Genomic DNA, 14859 nt, shown 5'->3' with positions numbered 1-14859 from the left:
ATTTAAACATGGTGATCCTGTTTGAGTGGTGGATCCTGGAATGCACTGCCTGGGGGTGGCAGAGGTGGCTACATTAAATAAACAGATGTTTAGATAGGCACATGAATGCGAGGAAAATGGAAGGAGGGATTAGTTTAGCTGGCCACTAGCTTATTAATTTAATTGGTTCAGCACAACATTGTGGTCCGAAGGGCCTGTTCCTGTGCTCTACTGTTCTATGTTCCATGCAGAATGAACAAGTCCTGAATAATTCAAATCTACCACAGGGAGACAGGTGGAGAATTATGAAGATATTTTCCAGACAAGTTCTGCAATAAATGCTGGAGCAGAGGCCTTTGGAAAAGAAGAGGCTCAAAGAGATAATTCAGTGAGATTATAAAAACAGTCGCCCAATTGGAGTGAGCTGGAAGAACACATTTCCTTTAAGAAATCAAATAGCCAGAGGACTTAGATTGATAGTGATTGGCAAAAGAATCACAGAATCCAGCCCCTAAAAGGTTTCATTACATTCAGAAAGTACTTGGATAAGAATGGAAGAAATAGAATGGGCCTTTCAGTCTCTTGAATCTGGTCCACTAATTTTCAAGATCAAATATAATTTTTCCTCCTATACCATCATGTCCCTTGATATTTTTAATATTTAGAAACCTGTCAGTTTCTGATTACAATGCGCCCAGTGAGCCAGGGTTGAGAGTTTTAAAGATTCACTTCTCCTTTCAGTCTTTAATGATCTACGCATTTTGTGACATAACATAGAGGTCTAAAGGCAGCTAGGCAGTGTAGTGGTTAGCGTAACACTTTACAGTGCCAGTGATCAGGGCTCAATTCCCACCACTGTCTGTATGTTTTCCCTGTGACCATGTGTGTTTCCTTCATGTACTCTAGCTTCCTCCCATATTCCAAAGACATACGAGTTAGGGTTAGTAAACTGTGGGTGAGCTATGGTGGCAACACTTGCAGGCTCCCCCATCACATATTCAAACTGCAAGGGTCATTAATACAATGCTTCTATGTACATGTGACAAAGCTCATCAAGGCTTCTCCGTCAGGGTGAACAAACTCCAAAACAAGTACCTATCAAGCCTCCTAAGGATTGTGAATAATTTAGGAGGTTACCTCCCATTTTGCCAGGCTCTACAGAAGAGATCTAGACTACTCAATCTTTCCTCGTGCCACACAGATGTGTAGAAATGTAAGCAATATATTAAGAGTTATTTTGCCAGATTATTCTTAGTGAATAATAATCATCTGTTTTAAGACTTTGCCCCCAGTTCTGGACATACTTCACATTTACCTTTATGCCTTGTTGCAATGTTAAAAGCAACTATCAACTGTACATATTAGTCATAAATATTGTGCAAATCTCATTAGCTTTCAAAGGAGACAATCAAAATACAAAGAAAATGAATACTTGCTGTGGTCGTACTGTAGCACAGACCTGCTCAGTGTTGAAGAAGCCAGAGGCCATGAGCACCTGACAAAGTGATTCTACCAGTTTAGTCTTATCAACAGGATCCATGCCTTTATTTACTATTTCAAACAAACAGTCACAGGCTTCCTCACGGAGGACTTCCACTGACATGTGACTGAGCAACACATTTACAAACCTGGGGGAAAAAGCATTAAAGAAATTGGTGCATGAACTATTACCCATCTGAAATAATTAGAGCACATACAGTATTGTGCAAAATACATATGACTTTTGCACACTGTAGTAATTTTATGTATTACACTGTACCGACGCCACAGCAAAATTTCACGATATATGTAGGTGATGATGAAGCTGATTCTGACATGGGTCTCTATGGGGACTGAGAGTGGGAAAGGGGCAAGGAGAGGGGAATCATGCTTGGAAAAAGGGGGAAGGGAGATGGGAGGTAGCGGGAAGCACCAGACATTCTCCAATGATGAATCAATAAAACAATGAATCAAACTATCTTGCCTGGTGTCTTAGGGCTGGGTGTGACGCACCCACACCAGCCTCTGCCCCTGACACTCCTGTGCCACCTGACCTACACCCCTCCAGTGGCGCTCCACCCTTGCCACTCCCAATATCCTCTGCTCCCCTCTGTATTATTAATGTTTTTCGGTCTCTGTGTTTCTAGCAGACCACAAAATATCCTTCTGTAATTGGTAGGCCTGACAATACATTATTTAATCAGTTAAAACTGCTGAAGTTTTTTTAGCTCAAATTGAGTCTACACATAATGCTTATGCCACTGAATCTAGAGTTTTCAGAGACATGGAAATCCCACTATGGCAGGTAGGGGAGGTTAAATAAGATACAAAGAATGCACTATGAATTTGCTTTAAGTAACAACTGCAGACAAAAAAGTCCTGAAGAAAAATATTACTGAGAACGAGGAGATTTAACATTCATGGTTTGGGAATGAAACCTACCTGACTGGAAACAAGTAAGAATGTGTGTGCAGACCAATCAGGAGATGACAATTCGGATTTGGTTATGTGGAGCTGGTAACTTACACTTAATGGATACTTTATTCAGCACCTACTGTACCTAATAAAATGGCTGCTGAGTTTATGTTCATGATCTTCTAATGCTGTTAGCCCATCCCCTTAAAAAGTTCAATGTGTTGTGTGCTCATCTGCCAACCGCTGTTGTAATGTGTGACTATTTAAGTTACTGTCCCCTTCCTGTCAGCTTGAACAGTCTGGCCATTTTCCTCTGACCTCTCTCATTAACAAGGTGTCTTCGCCGTCAGAACTGCTGCTCACTGGGTGTTTTTTTGTACCATTCTTTGTAAGCTCCAGATCAGCAGTTTCTGCTTTACTCAAATCACATCTGGCACCAACAATCATTCTACAGTCAAAGTCAATTAAATTACTTTCTTCCCCATTCTGATGTCTGGTCAGAACAACAAGTGAACCTCTTGACCATGTCTGCATGCTTTTATGCACTGAGCTGCTTCCACATGATTGGCTGATTAACTATTTGCATTAACAAGCAGGTGTACAGATGTATCTAATAGTAAGACCATAAGATACAGGGGCAGAATTAGGCTATTTGGCCCATTGAGTCAGCTCCACCACTTCATCGTGGCTGATCCATTTTTCCTCAACCCCAAACTCCCGCCTTCCCCCATATCCCTTCATGCTCTGGCCAATCAAGAACCTGTCAGCCTAAATGGCTGCCTGTGGCAACGAATTCCATAGATTCACCACTCTCTGCCTAAAGAAATTCCTCCTTATCTCAGTTCTAAAAAGGATGCCCCTCTATTCTGAGGTTGTGACCTCTAGTCTTAGACTCTTCCCCCCATAGGAAACATCCTCTGCACATTCAATCTATCAAGGCCTTTCACCATTCAATAGGTTTCAATTAGGTTACTTCTGAATTCTAACGAATACAGGCCCAGAGCTATCAAACGCTCTTCATATGACAAGCCATTTAATCTTGGAATCATTTTCATGAACCACTTTTGAACCCTCTCCAGTTTCAGTCCTTTCTAAGATCAGGTACCCAAAATGCACACAATATTACAAGTGTCAATATTACATCCTTGCTTTTATATTCTAGTCTTCTTGAAACGAATACTAACATCACATTTGCCTTCTTCACCACAGACTCAACCTGCAAATTAACCTACAGGGAATTGTGCACAAGGACTCTCAAGTCCCTTTGCACCTCAGCTTTTTGTATATTCACTCCATTTAGAAAATAGTCCACCCTTTCATTTCTTCTGCCAAAATGCATGACCATACACTTCTCACTGTCTTCCATCTGCCACTTCTTTGTCCATCCTCCTAATCTAAGTCCTTCTGTAGCCTCTCTATTTCCTCAAAACTATCTGCCCTTCTACCTAACTTTGAATTATCTGCAAACTTTTCAACAAAGCCATCAATTCCATCATCCAAATCATTAACATATAGTCACCAGCAGCCAACCAGAAAAGGCTCCCTTTACTTCCTCTTTGCCTCCTGCCAATCAGCCACTGCTTTATCCATACTAGACTCTTTCCTGTAATATCATAGGCTTATAACTTGTTAAGCAGCTTCATGTGTGGCACTTTGTCAAAGGCCTTCTGAAAATCCAAGTACACAACATCAACTGATTCTCCTTTGTCTGTCCAAAAGACTTTTCAGGCAAGGTTTTCCCTTAAGGAAACCATGCTGTCTTTGGTCTATTTTATCATGGGCCTCCAAGTTCCCTAAATCCACATCCTTAACAATCAACTCCAACATCTTCCCAACCACTGAGGTCATTCTAACTGGCCCATCATTTAATTTCTTCTGCCTTTCTCCCTTCTAGAAGAGGAAAGTGACATTTGCAATTTTCAAGTCAACCACAAGCATTCCAGAATCTAATGATTCTTTAAAGATCATTACTAATGCCTCCACAATCCCTTCAGCCACCTTTTTCAGAACCCTGGGGTGCACATCATCTGGTCCACGTGACTTCAGACCTTTCAGTTTCCCAATAACCTTCTCCCTAGTAATGGTAATTTCATATACTTCATGACCCCGACACCTGGAACCTATATCCACAGGGTCCAATATCCACCCTCGCCTCTCTTTTATACTTTATATATCCAAAGAAACTTCTGGTATCGTCTTTAATATTATTGGCTAGCTTAATTTTGTATTCTATCTTTACCTTAATACTTTTTTTAAAAAATCGCCTTCTGTTGGTTTTTAAAAGCTTCCCAATCCTGTAACTTCCTACTACACTAATTTTTGCTCTATAATATGCCTTCTCTTTGGCTTTTATTTTGGCTTTGACTTCTCATTGGCCACGGTTGTGTCATTGTGTCATTTTGCCTTTAGAATACTTATTCCTCTTTGGGATGTATATATGCTGTGCTTTCCTAATTGCTCCCAGAAATTCTAGCCATTGCTGCTCCGCCACCATCCCTGCATGTGTTCTTTCCCAATCAAATCTGGCCAACTCCTCTCTCATGCCTCTGTAATTCCTTTTACTCCACTGTAATTCTCCTTCTCAAATTTCAGGGTGAATTCTATCATATTATGATCACTTGCCCCTAAGGGTTCTTTTACGTTAAGCTCTCTAATCAATTCTGGTTGATTGTAAAACACCCAATCCAGAATAGCTGATCCCTAGTGGGCTTACCACAAGCTGTTCCAAAAAGCAAACTTGTAGGTGTTCTGGAAATTCTGTCTCTTGAAATTCAGGACCAATCTGATTTTCCCAATCTACCTGCATATTGAAACGTGACTATTGTAACGTTGCCCTTTTGGAATGCATTTTTTTTTATTGTTTAAGGGTCTGTATACAACTCCCATCAATGCCTTTATCCTTGTAATTCCTTAGCTCTATCCACAATAATTCAACACCTTCCAACCCTATGTCACTTCTTTCTGAAGATTTGATTTCATTTTTTAACAGAGCAATGCCACCCTTTACCTGCCTGTTCTTTCAATACATTAAGCTCCCAGCTATAATCTTCTTTCAGCCATTGTTCAGTGATGCCTACATCATACATACTAATCTGTAACTTCTACCAGTTCATCACTTATTCAGTATTCTACGTGCATTCAAACATTACTCTGTCAGTCCCGTATTCACCCTTTTCAATTTTGCCCACCTTTTATATTGCAACTCATCCTGTTGATTGCAATTTTGCCCCGTCATAAGCCTCTCCTTGCTAGGAGTCGCACTACACATTGCCTCGGTTTGTAAACCAACTACTCATCCTCAGCACTATCATTCCGGTTCCCATTTCCCTGCCAAATCAGTTTTAACCCTCCCAAACCACTCCAGCCAACCTACCCGCAAGCATATTGGACCCCCTCAGATTCAGGCGCAACCTGTCCCTTTTGTGCAGAAGCCCTTCATATGCTCCCCAGAAGAGATCCCAATGATACATATATCTAACCTCATGGTCCCTGCACCAGTTCCACAGCCATGCAGTCACCTGCCAAATCATCCTATTCTTATCCTCACTGGCACATGTCAAATTGTATACTGACTATTTATGCAAAGAAAAAGAATCTTTTGTTTAAATATGCAACTGTGTGAAATAATAGTATTGTGCAAAGACAGATACCTTTCATTTGCTATCAGATTCAAGTCAATCCAGGAGACAAAAGCTCCTACAACCTCAAGGCACTGACACGTGAGTTCAGAGTTGGTTTGTTGAAAGGTGCGCAGGATCTGGTACCAGGACTCCACCAGACTCGGTATACATTGTTCCCTCATTGCATCTTTTATTAAGGTGTTTCTTCTACACTCCTAGTTACAGAAAACAACATTTGAAAATCACAAAACATTCTTAGAAGTACACTTCATTAAAAAAAGACAAAAATAAGGAAATTTAACTTAAAATATACAAAGATTAAGATACATCACATATTAGTTTCCTGTTGCTTAAAGAATAAAATTTCTGCAATTTATCATATAAACGTAGCAATAGTTCCAAAAGATTTTGTACTGTATATCCCGTAAATAATCTTACTTTTTAATTAAGGAATGTTAGACAAATGTACATTGAGGAAACAAAGTTTATAGGAAGAGATGAAGCCTTGAATAGTTCCTCATGCTCCCCTTTCACCCTTAACTCAAGACCTTGGTTGCAGTCCCAACCAACCTCAGTGGAAAAAGCCTGCTTGCATTTACCCTATCTATATCGCTCATAAGTTTGTAAACCTCTCTCAAATCTCCTCTCAATCTTCTACATTCTAAGGAATAATGTCCTAATCTATTCAATCTTTCCTTGTAACTCAGCTCCTCCAGACCCAGTGACATCCTTGTAAATTTTTTCTGTACTCTTTCAACCTTAATTAATCTTTCATGGAGGTAGGTGACCAAAAATACACACAATACTCCAAATTAGGCATCACCAATGTCTTATACAGCTTCAACATAATATCCCATCTCCTGTACTCAGTACCTTGATTTATGAAGGTCTATGTGCCAAAAGCTTTCTTTATGACCCTATCTACCTGTGGCACCACTTTCAATGAATTGTGGACCTATATTCCCAGATCTCTATGTTCTACCATAGTGCTCAGTGTTCTACCATTTACCGTAGAAGACCTACCCTGGATGCTCCTATCAAGCTTCAGACCTCGTACATGGCAGCATTAAATTCCATCTGCCATTTTTCAGCCCACTTTCCCCTCTGGTCCAGATCCTACTAGCCTTTTCCACCTCCCTCCAATTTCTCTCATTTCCCTTCCTACCCAGTCTCCCCAAACACTAGAGTTATTGGCCATTTTCTCTTTCCTCCAATGTTAACTGTTTTTCTCTCTCCACAGATTCAATTTCACCCAAATATTTTCTTCAGCAATCTTGGATTTTTATTCCTTTAACCAAATTAAACTCGTGTAAGTTATGCCTGCTGACCAGAGGAATGAGGATCAAATTTCTTTTTAAATATTATATTTAGAGATACAACACAGTAACAGATCATTCTGGCCTAATGAGTAGCACTGACCAATTAATCTAATAACCCACACATCTTTAGAATGTGGGAGGAAACTCATGCGGTCACAGGGAGAATGTACAAACTCCCTACAGAAAGTGGTGGAACTGAACCTGGGTCACTGGCACTATAATAGAGTTGTGCTAACCACTACAGAATAGGTGAAGGAAGAGACGAGGGAACAAGGCATAAACAACAATGTGTGGTTGAAGTGAGAGTTCACACAAAATCTGTGTAGCACAGGCTGATCTACAACAGTCTGGTATTGGGATCCCTAGACAAAGCCCTGGCCCATAAGGAGCTGATATACAATGGCCAATCCATGTGCTGGTGTATTCCATTCCACAGAAATCATTGCATTTCACATTCATGTATACAATATGGATATCCAACAGAGATCAGTTTAAAATTTCTTCAAAAATAGAAGTTTTTAGTCAAGAGAAAATTCAGGAAGAACTTTAAGACAAGCCAAACTGGTTCTATCATTGACATTGCAGAGAAAAGGAGAATGGAACAGTTATCACCCTACAACCATCTGTCTCCTGAACCAGCACGGTAACATCACTCACCACAACTCTCAACTGATTCAATGACTCTTTACAGCTCATGTTCTCAGTATCATTTTTTAAAATTTGTGTCATTTCTCTTTGTTTGCACACTGGCTGTTTGTCAGTCTTTGCTTATTGGATTATTATTGAAGCTTGTCTTGTACACAGATCAAATACACAGTGCATTGGGCTACAATCAGTAAAACAATGACAATGTGGAATAAAGTGTTCAAGCTACTGAAACAGTGCAGAACAAGTAAGCGATAAAGTACAAGATCATAACGAGGTAGACTGTGAAGCCAAGAGTCCATTTAAGATTCTGATAACACTGGGATAGAAGCCATCCATTAACCTGGTGACAGATTTACAAGAAAAAGTTTGTAATTATGTGGTTTTCTGTATTAATTACTTATAAAATGTGGTCTGATCTTCATCTAAGTCACAATAATAGACAAACACAATCTGCCTAATCTAACAACACACAAACAATTGTACTTTTCATGCCTTTATTGAACATATTTTTAATCATTCACATTCCAGGCCGGAAAAAATATGGGAACCCTCGTACTTAATAACTGGTAGAACCTCCTTTACCAGCAATAACCTCCACCAAACGTTTCCTGCAGCTGCTGATCAGACGTACAATGGTGAGCAGGAATTTTTAAATTGTCTCAGTTCATCAATATTTTTGGGACACCTTGCATGAACAGCCCTCTTCAGGTCATGCCACAGCATCTCACTTGGGTTAATGTCTGGACTCTGACTTGGCCATTCTAAAAAACATGAATTTTTTGTCTTTTTAAACCAGTTCGTTGTTGATTTACTCGTGTTTTGGATCATTGTCTTGTTGCGTCATCCAGCTTCAGGTAATGGGCCACTACCCTGATATTCTCCTGTAAAGTGTCTTGATACAATTTTGAATTCATTGTTCCCTCAACGTTTGCAAGCTGTCCAGGCCCTGAGGCAGCACAGCAGCCCTAAGCTATGATGCCCCTTCCACCATGCTTCATAGCTGGGATGAGGTTTTAGTGCTGGTGCGCAGTGTCTTTTTTCCTCCAAACATAGCAGTGTGCATTTCTGCCAAAAAATTCAACTTTTGTCTCATCTGTCCACAGAATATCGTCCCAGAAGTGATGAGGAAAATCCAGGTGATCTTTTGCAAACTTGAGACGTGCAGCAATGTCTTTTTGGAGAGCAGTGGCTTCCCCTATGAACACAATTCTTGTTCAGTGTTTTTCTTCCAGTGAACACATGGACAGAGACTTCAGCAAGCTCTCTTACTGTGGACTGATGAATACTGGGGTCTTTAGAATTGCTTTTGTAGCTTTTTCCAGCTTTATGCATCGCTACAATTCCTTTAAGGTCCTCAGAAAGTTGTTTTGATTGAAGTATGGTGCACATAAACAGATCTTTCTTGAGAAGAGCAGGCTGTCAGTAACCTGACTTTGAGTGTCTTTTTTTATATAGGGCAGGGCACCTCTACAACCCACACTTCCAATCTCATCTCATTAATTGGAACACTTACTCCAAATAGCTTTTGTTGAAGGCATTATCCCAGAGACTCACATTTTTTTAAACCTAGACTGTTATTGTTTAAATAGTGTACTCAGTATTGACGAGAAGTACAATTATTCTTGTGTTATTAGTTTAGGCAGTTTGTGCTATCTATTATGTTGGCACATGGACAAGTGGTTAAGGCGTTGATCAAGTGATCTGAAAGTCACTAGTTCGAGCCTCAGCTAAGGCAGCATGTTGTGTCCTTGAGCAAGGCACTTAACCACACATTGCTCTGCGATGACACCAGTGCCAAGCTGTATCGGCCCTTACCCTTCCCTTGGACAACATCGGTGGCGTGGAGAGGGGAGATTTGCAGCTTGGGCAACTGCCGATCTCCCATACAACCCTGCCCAGGCCTGCACCCTGGAAACTTTCCAAGGCACAAATCCATGGTCTCGCGAGACTAACGGATGCCTATTTAATTTGCTGTCTATTATTGTGACTTAGATGAAGATCAGACAGTTTATGAGTCGTCGTTGTCGTAGCTATCCCTCAAGGTTCAGGATGATGGTCTTTGTTCCGTTGATCTATTTATGGGCTCTCAAGTGGCTTATGAGTCCAATCTTGGCTTTGAAAGTAATCTAATATTCACCGCTTTTGTGCCGGCTCTTGACTAGGAGCTTCCGGCCATCACATTGCCTGCTCCTGTCGCCCTTCCCTGATCACCAAAATGTAGCCCATAGATTGAAGACATTTGTATGTGTATTTGTTTAACGTGTTCTTGATGTTGCACTCCAAGAAGCACACAATACTTAACAAATCAACCAACCGATTCCAATGGCATGGAAACCACGACGATTGGAGCTGATGGATTTTTTGCGGCCTTCACAGCCGTTGAGTTCTAAGTAACTTCGTCCGCCTGTTCCACCATTGAGGTCTTGGTTGGATTGTTCATCAGGAACCTCACCCTCAACCTTACCACGAGCATAGCACCAGATGGCATCGCTCTTGGGATCTCAGAACCAAACTTCTCCACCACGACAAGGTGACAATCCACGGAGAAGATATGAGTAATCAATGGAGAAAACCAGCTAACTGCAAAGGGTTCAAAACTTTTTCTTGCAACTGTACGAGTTCAGTCTTTAGTATCTTTCATCTGATGGGAGAGGTGAGATATCTGTGGTGGGTGGGGACTTTGATTATGCAGAGGCAATGAGAAGTATAGACAGGGGCCATAGAGGGGAGGTTGGATCCTACGATGTGCATTTATGTATAGATTTTTATAATTTCTATTTTATTCCTTTTTGTCCCATAAATGTCTGCAAGAAAATGAATCTCAAAGTATCATATGGTAAGGTTTCATAACATGTTTACTTTGAGCTCTGAATAGATACTTGTGTAGTGTTGTGGTTGTGGGGAATGGGAAATGAGCAGATAGGGTATAAATACACACAGGAAGCTAGTCATACAGGCATAGGTACATATTTAGGACCCTATTACCCAGGACATGCTCTCTTCTCATTGCTACCAAGAGGAGGAAGGTATAGGACCCTGAAAACAAACACACACACACACAATGTTTTAGGAACAGCTTCTCAGCTTCTTCCCCTCTGCCATCAGATTTGTAAATGGGCAATGAACATGTTATAATTTATGCTCTCCATTGCAGTAGTTAATAAAATTTTACATAGATATACCTTTTTGAGATTTATAGTATTGCACTGTACTGCTCAGCAGAACAATTTTCATGACATATCAATGATATAAACCTGATCCTGATTTTAAGCAAAGCAGAGAAGTGAGCTACACGTGGAGGTAGCTTTGTTTGTGTGCGATGCAATGAGAGAGGGAGAGGGAAGGCTGAAGTTCGTTTAACACACAAGAGATTTTGCAGATGCTGGAAACCTAAAGCAACATACACAAAATGCTGGAGGAACTTAACAGTTCAGGAAGCAGTCATGGTGATGAATGAACAGTCAACATTTTGTGCCGAGACCCTTCATCAGTCCTGATGTATTAAGAATATAAACCCAAGGAAAAAATTAGCTTATTTTATATAAAGCTCCTGATGAAGAGTGTCAGCCTGAAACATTGACTACCTTTTCCTCTCCATCGATGTTGCCTGACCTGCCGGATCCCTCCAGAACTTTGTTATTTTACCCAAGTTTAATACAATGCCACTTTATTTACCTTGTTTCTAATACCAATGAGGAATGTTAAGTTTTGAACGATGCCATAAACAAATAACAAATAAATAAGGTAACATTTCAGGAAGAAACCTAAATAGGTACTCCTTTCTGAAGGCATAACAAATTCCTACCAGTCAGTAGTTCTAAGTTCAAAAGTTCACAGTACATTTATTATTAAAATACAGGTGATATTAGTCTCTTAGCAGTCAGCTACAAAACAAAGAAACCCAAAAGGACCCATTAAAAAAAGTCAAGCACACAATGTGCAGAGGAAAAAAAGTCAAATCAAAAACAAATCATGCAAACAATAAATGCCAGGAAATAGTGTTCTGAACTGAAGACCACAAAGAGAATCCATCTACAGAGCTTTAGTTCAGTGCAGAGCAGAGTGCCAGTCTGTGTTGCCATAACTGGGATTCACCAGGAGCATTGCTGCTTAATTACAAAGGGGCACTTTATTTTGTGGGCCTGTGGACAGAAGTCTGAATTTCAATGACTGAGACAAACAGTGCATGCCAATATACACTCAGTGGCCACTTTATTAGATACAGGAGTGGACCCTGTCGTGGTCTTCTGCTGCTGTAGTCCATCCATTTCAAGGTTCGATGTATTAACCATTCAGAAATGCTCTTCTGCACATCACGGTTGCATTTTCGCCCACAGAACTGACTGACGCTCACTGGACTTCAGAAGAACTCGCACCACTCAAGCCCTTCACCCCCACCTCTTACCCTTTTACTTTTGCAGTACAGCAGTGGAAACTGCAAGCAGTTTTAAACTGCTGGGAATGCATATCACACACTATCTCTCAAGGTCCCAGAATACATCCTACACAGTCAGGGCTCATCAACATTTCTGCTTTTTGAACAGAGCTGGACTTTGCCCATCCGTACTCATACCATGCTATAGATGTGCAGTAAAGAGCATCCCGACAAGCCATATCACTGCGTGGTACGGAAATCGCACTGCGGCAGACAGTGAAGTTCTATAACAGGTAGTCAAAACTGCCCAATGCATCATTGGCATCAGCTAACCCACCATTAAGGACATATACACAGAAAGGTGAAGAATAGGGCCAGAAACATCATGAAGGATCCCACCCACCCTGCTCACGGACTATTTGTCCCACTCCCATCAGGGAGGAGGCTACGTAGCATCCATGTCAAGACCACCAGACTCAAAAATAGTTACTTTCCACAAGCAGAAAGGCTGATCAACAGCTCCACCCACCAACTGCACTGCTACTTTATCATTTCCTGTCAGTCACCTGATATACAGCCTTTCATGACTATGGACATACAATCTATTTACACAAGCCATTTTAGTTTTTTTATTATTGTGTTCATCTTCTGTTTTTTTTTGTGCTGCATCTGATCCAGAGTAACAATCATTTTGTTCTTTACTCTTGTGTACAGGAAATCACATTAAACAACTTTGAAACTTGAATCCAGCAGCTTCTGATACTCAAACCATTCCATCTGACACCAACAATCAGTCAAAGTCACTTAGATCACATTTCTTCCCCATTCTGATCTCTGGTCTGAACAACAATTGAAGCTCTTGACTACGTCAGCAAGCTTTTATGCAATGAGCTGCTGCCATGTGATTGGCTGATTAGATATTTGTATTAATGAGCAGGCATACAGGTGTACCTAATAAAGTGGCCACAGTGCAATTCCAAACCTCTACCATACTGAGTCTGCCCTGTACTTCTGTAACAAGCAAACTAGCAGATTATGTGACCACCATCCTTACCTCTGCTGTGTGAACTATGTCCCGATCTACAACTTCTGCATCAATAGCCATGAGGATTCGCAAGTACAGGTCGACTCCTCGAGGATTAAGACCAACGACTGAGAGTAGATCAAAGAAAAATTTGGGCCACTTGGTAAGATACTCAGTTAAGAAAAGCAAAGCAAACACTTGAGCTGCTTTGTTGCGGATGAAGGTTTTCTCTTGGTGTGGATTCACTAGCTGCAGGGGGCAAAGAGAGAAGTGAATTATTCATTATTTCAGGAGGACACTTCACTATGGATTTAAAAACAAAAGTGCTGAATATAATTCAATTGGGGAAAAAAATCAATAAAGCCTATTTGGTTATAGCTAATAACCTAAACATACAGAATTTTTACAAAGGTAATACAACTAAATCTAAACAATCTAAATGTATCAGGCTTTAGTACTTCAAATATGCTTTTACCATGGAGGGAGACCATTTGGCCCATTCAGTTTATGCTAACTTTCAGAAGTCTCATCAACCCCCTTCTCCTACTTTACTTTTCTGTAACCAATACCCATCATCATTTACACCAAAGAATGTGAACAGCATAGTACAGGCTCTTCGACCCACAATGGCTTGCCAACCTTTTAATCTAATCAAAGATCAGTCTACCGTTTTCTGCCATTTTTGCTTTCATTCATGTCCCTAATGTATCTGCCTCTATCACCATCTCTGGCAGGGTATTCCACACACCTATCTCTCCTCTCAATGTTAAAAACCTATCTCTGATATCCAATTTATACCTTTCTCCACCTTAAAATTATTCCCACTCGTATTAGCCACATCTGCCTGGGGAAAGAAAAATCTCTGGCTGTCCACTTGTTCTCTGCCTCTCATCCAGTCATCTCTCACCCTCTCTCCACAGTGAAGGAGGAGCCTTAGCTCACTCAGCTTATCCTCACAAGGCATGCTGTCAAATCTCCTCTGCACCCTCTCTAAAGCTTTCAGCCCCTTCCTATAATGAGGCAACCAGACCAGGGGCAGTCAGTAGCCAACTCAACCTACCAACCTGTAGGTGTTTGGGATGTGGGAAGAAATCAGAGGATGAGGGGTAATCTGCACACTCACAGGGGAATATATCAATTCCACACAGACAGCATCCGAGGTTCGGATTGAATCCAGGTCACTGGAACTGCAAGGCAGAAGCACCATCAGCCTCAGAGATCCAATCAGCCCTTCAGGCCTCTAAGCTCTCTGAACAACAACGTATTCAGTCTCAGTCCCCTCAGCTCAGTAAATGTTTTACCTTTAAATACTTATGCAATTATAATTGAGGGATAGCACATATTCAAGCTGTGAACCACTGTGAACTTGAAAGAAATTAGCAGTTAGTGCGACATTACTACAGCTTGGGGCGTTCCAGAGTTCAACTCCGCTGCATTCTGTATGGAGTCTCTGTATGTTCTTCCCGGGGAATGTGCGGGTTTTCCCTGGGTGCTCCAGTC

At 40.9% G+C, this 14859-nt stretch overlaps 1 protein-coding gene across 2 annotated transcripts in view; it reads right to left on the bottom strand.

The window, feature by feature from the left end:
* The window catches only part of xpot (exportin, tRNA (nuclear export receptor for tRNAs)), a 76472-nt gene that overhangs the window by 49413 nt on the left and 12200 nt on the right, over positions 1-14859 (bottom strand). For both annotated transcript variants that reach the window (XM_073058800.1, XM_073058799.1), the window contains exons 6-8: positions 13390-13608; positions 6024-6208; positions 1439-1607 (exon numbers count right to left, since the gene is read on the bottom strand). In XM_073058800.1, the coding sequence (XP_072914901.1) occupies positions 1439-1607; positions 6024-6208; positions 13390-13608 (573 nt within the window). The remainder of the gene's footprint in view (positions 1-1438; positions 1608-6023; positions 6209-13389; positions 13609-14859) is intronic.

The sequence above is a fragment of the Hemitrygon akajei genome, chromosome 10 (genome assembly GCF_048418815.1).
Source record: "Hemitrygon akajei chromosome 10, sHemAka1.3, whole genome shotgun sequence".
NCBI lineage: Eukaryota > Metazoa > Chordata > Chondrichthyes > Myliobatiformes > Dasyatidae > Hemitrygon > Hemitrygon akajei.
This window is presented reverse-complemented; position numbering and strand designations above follow the sequence as displayed.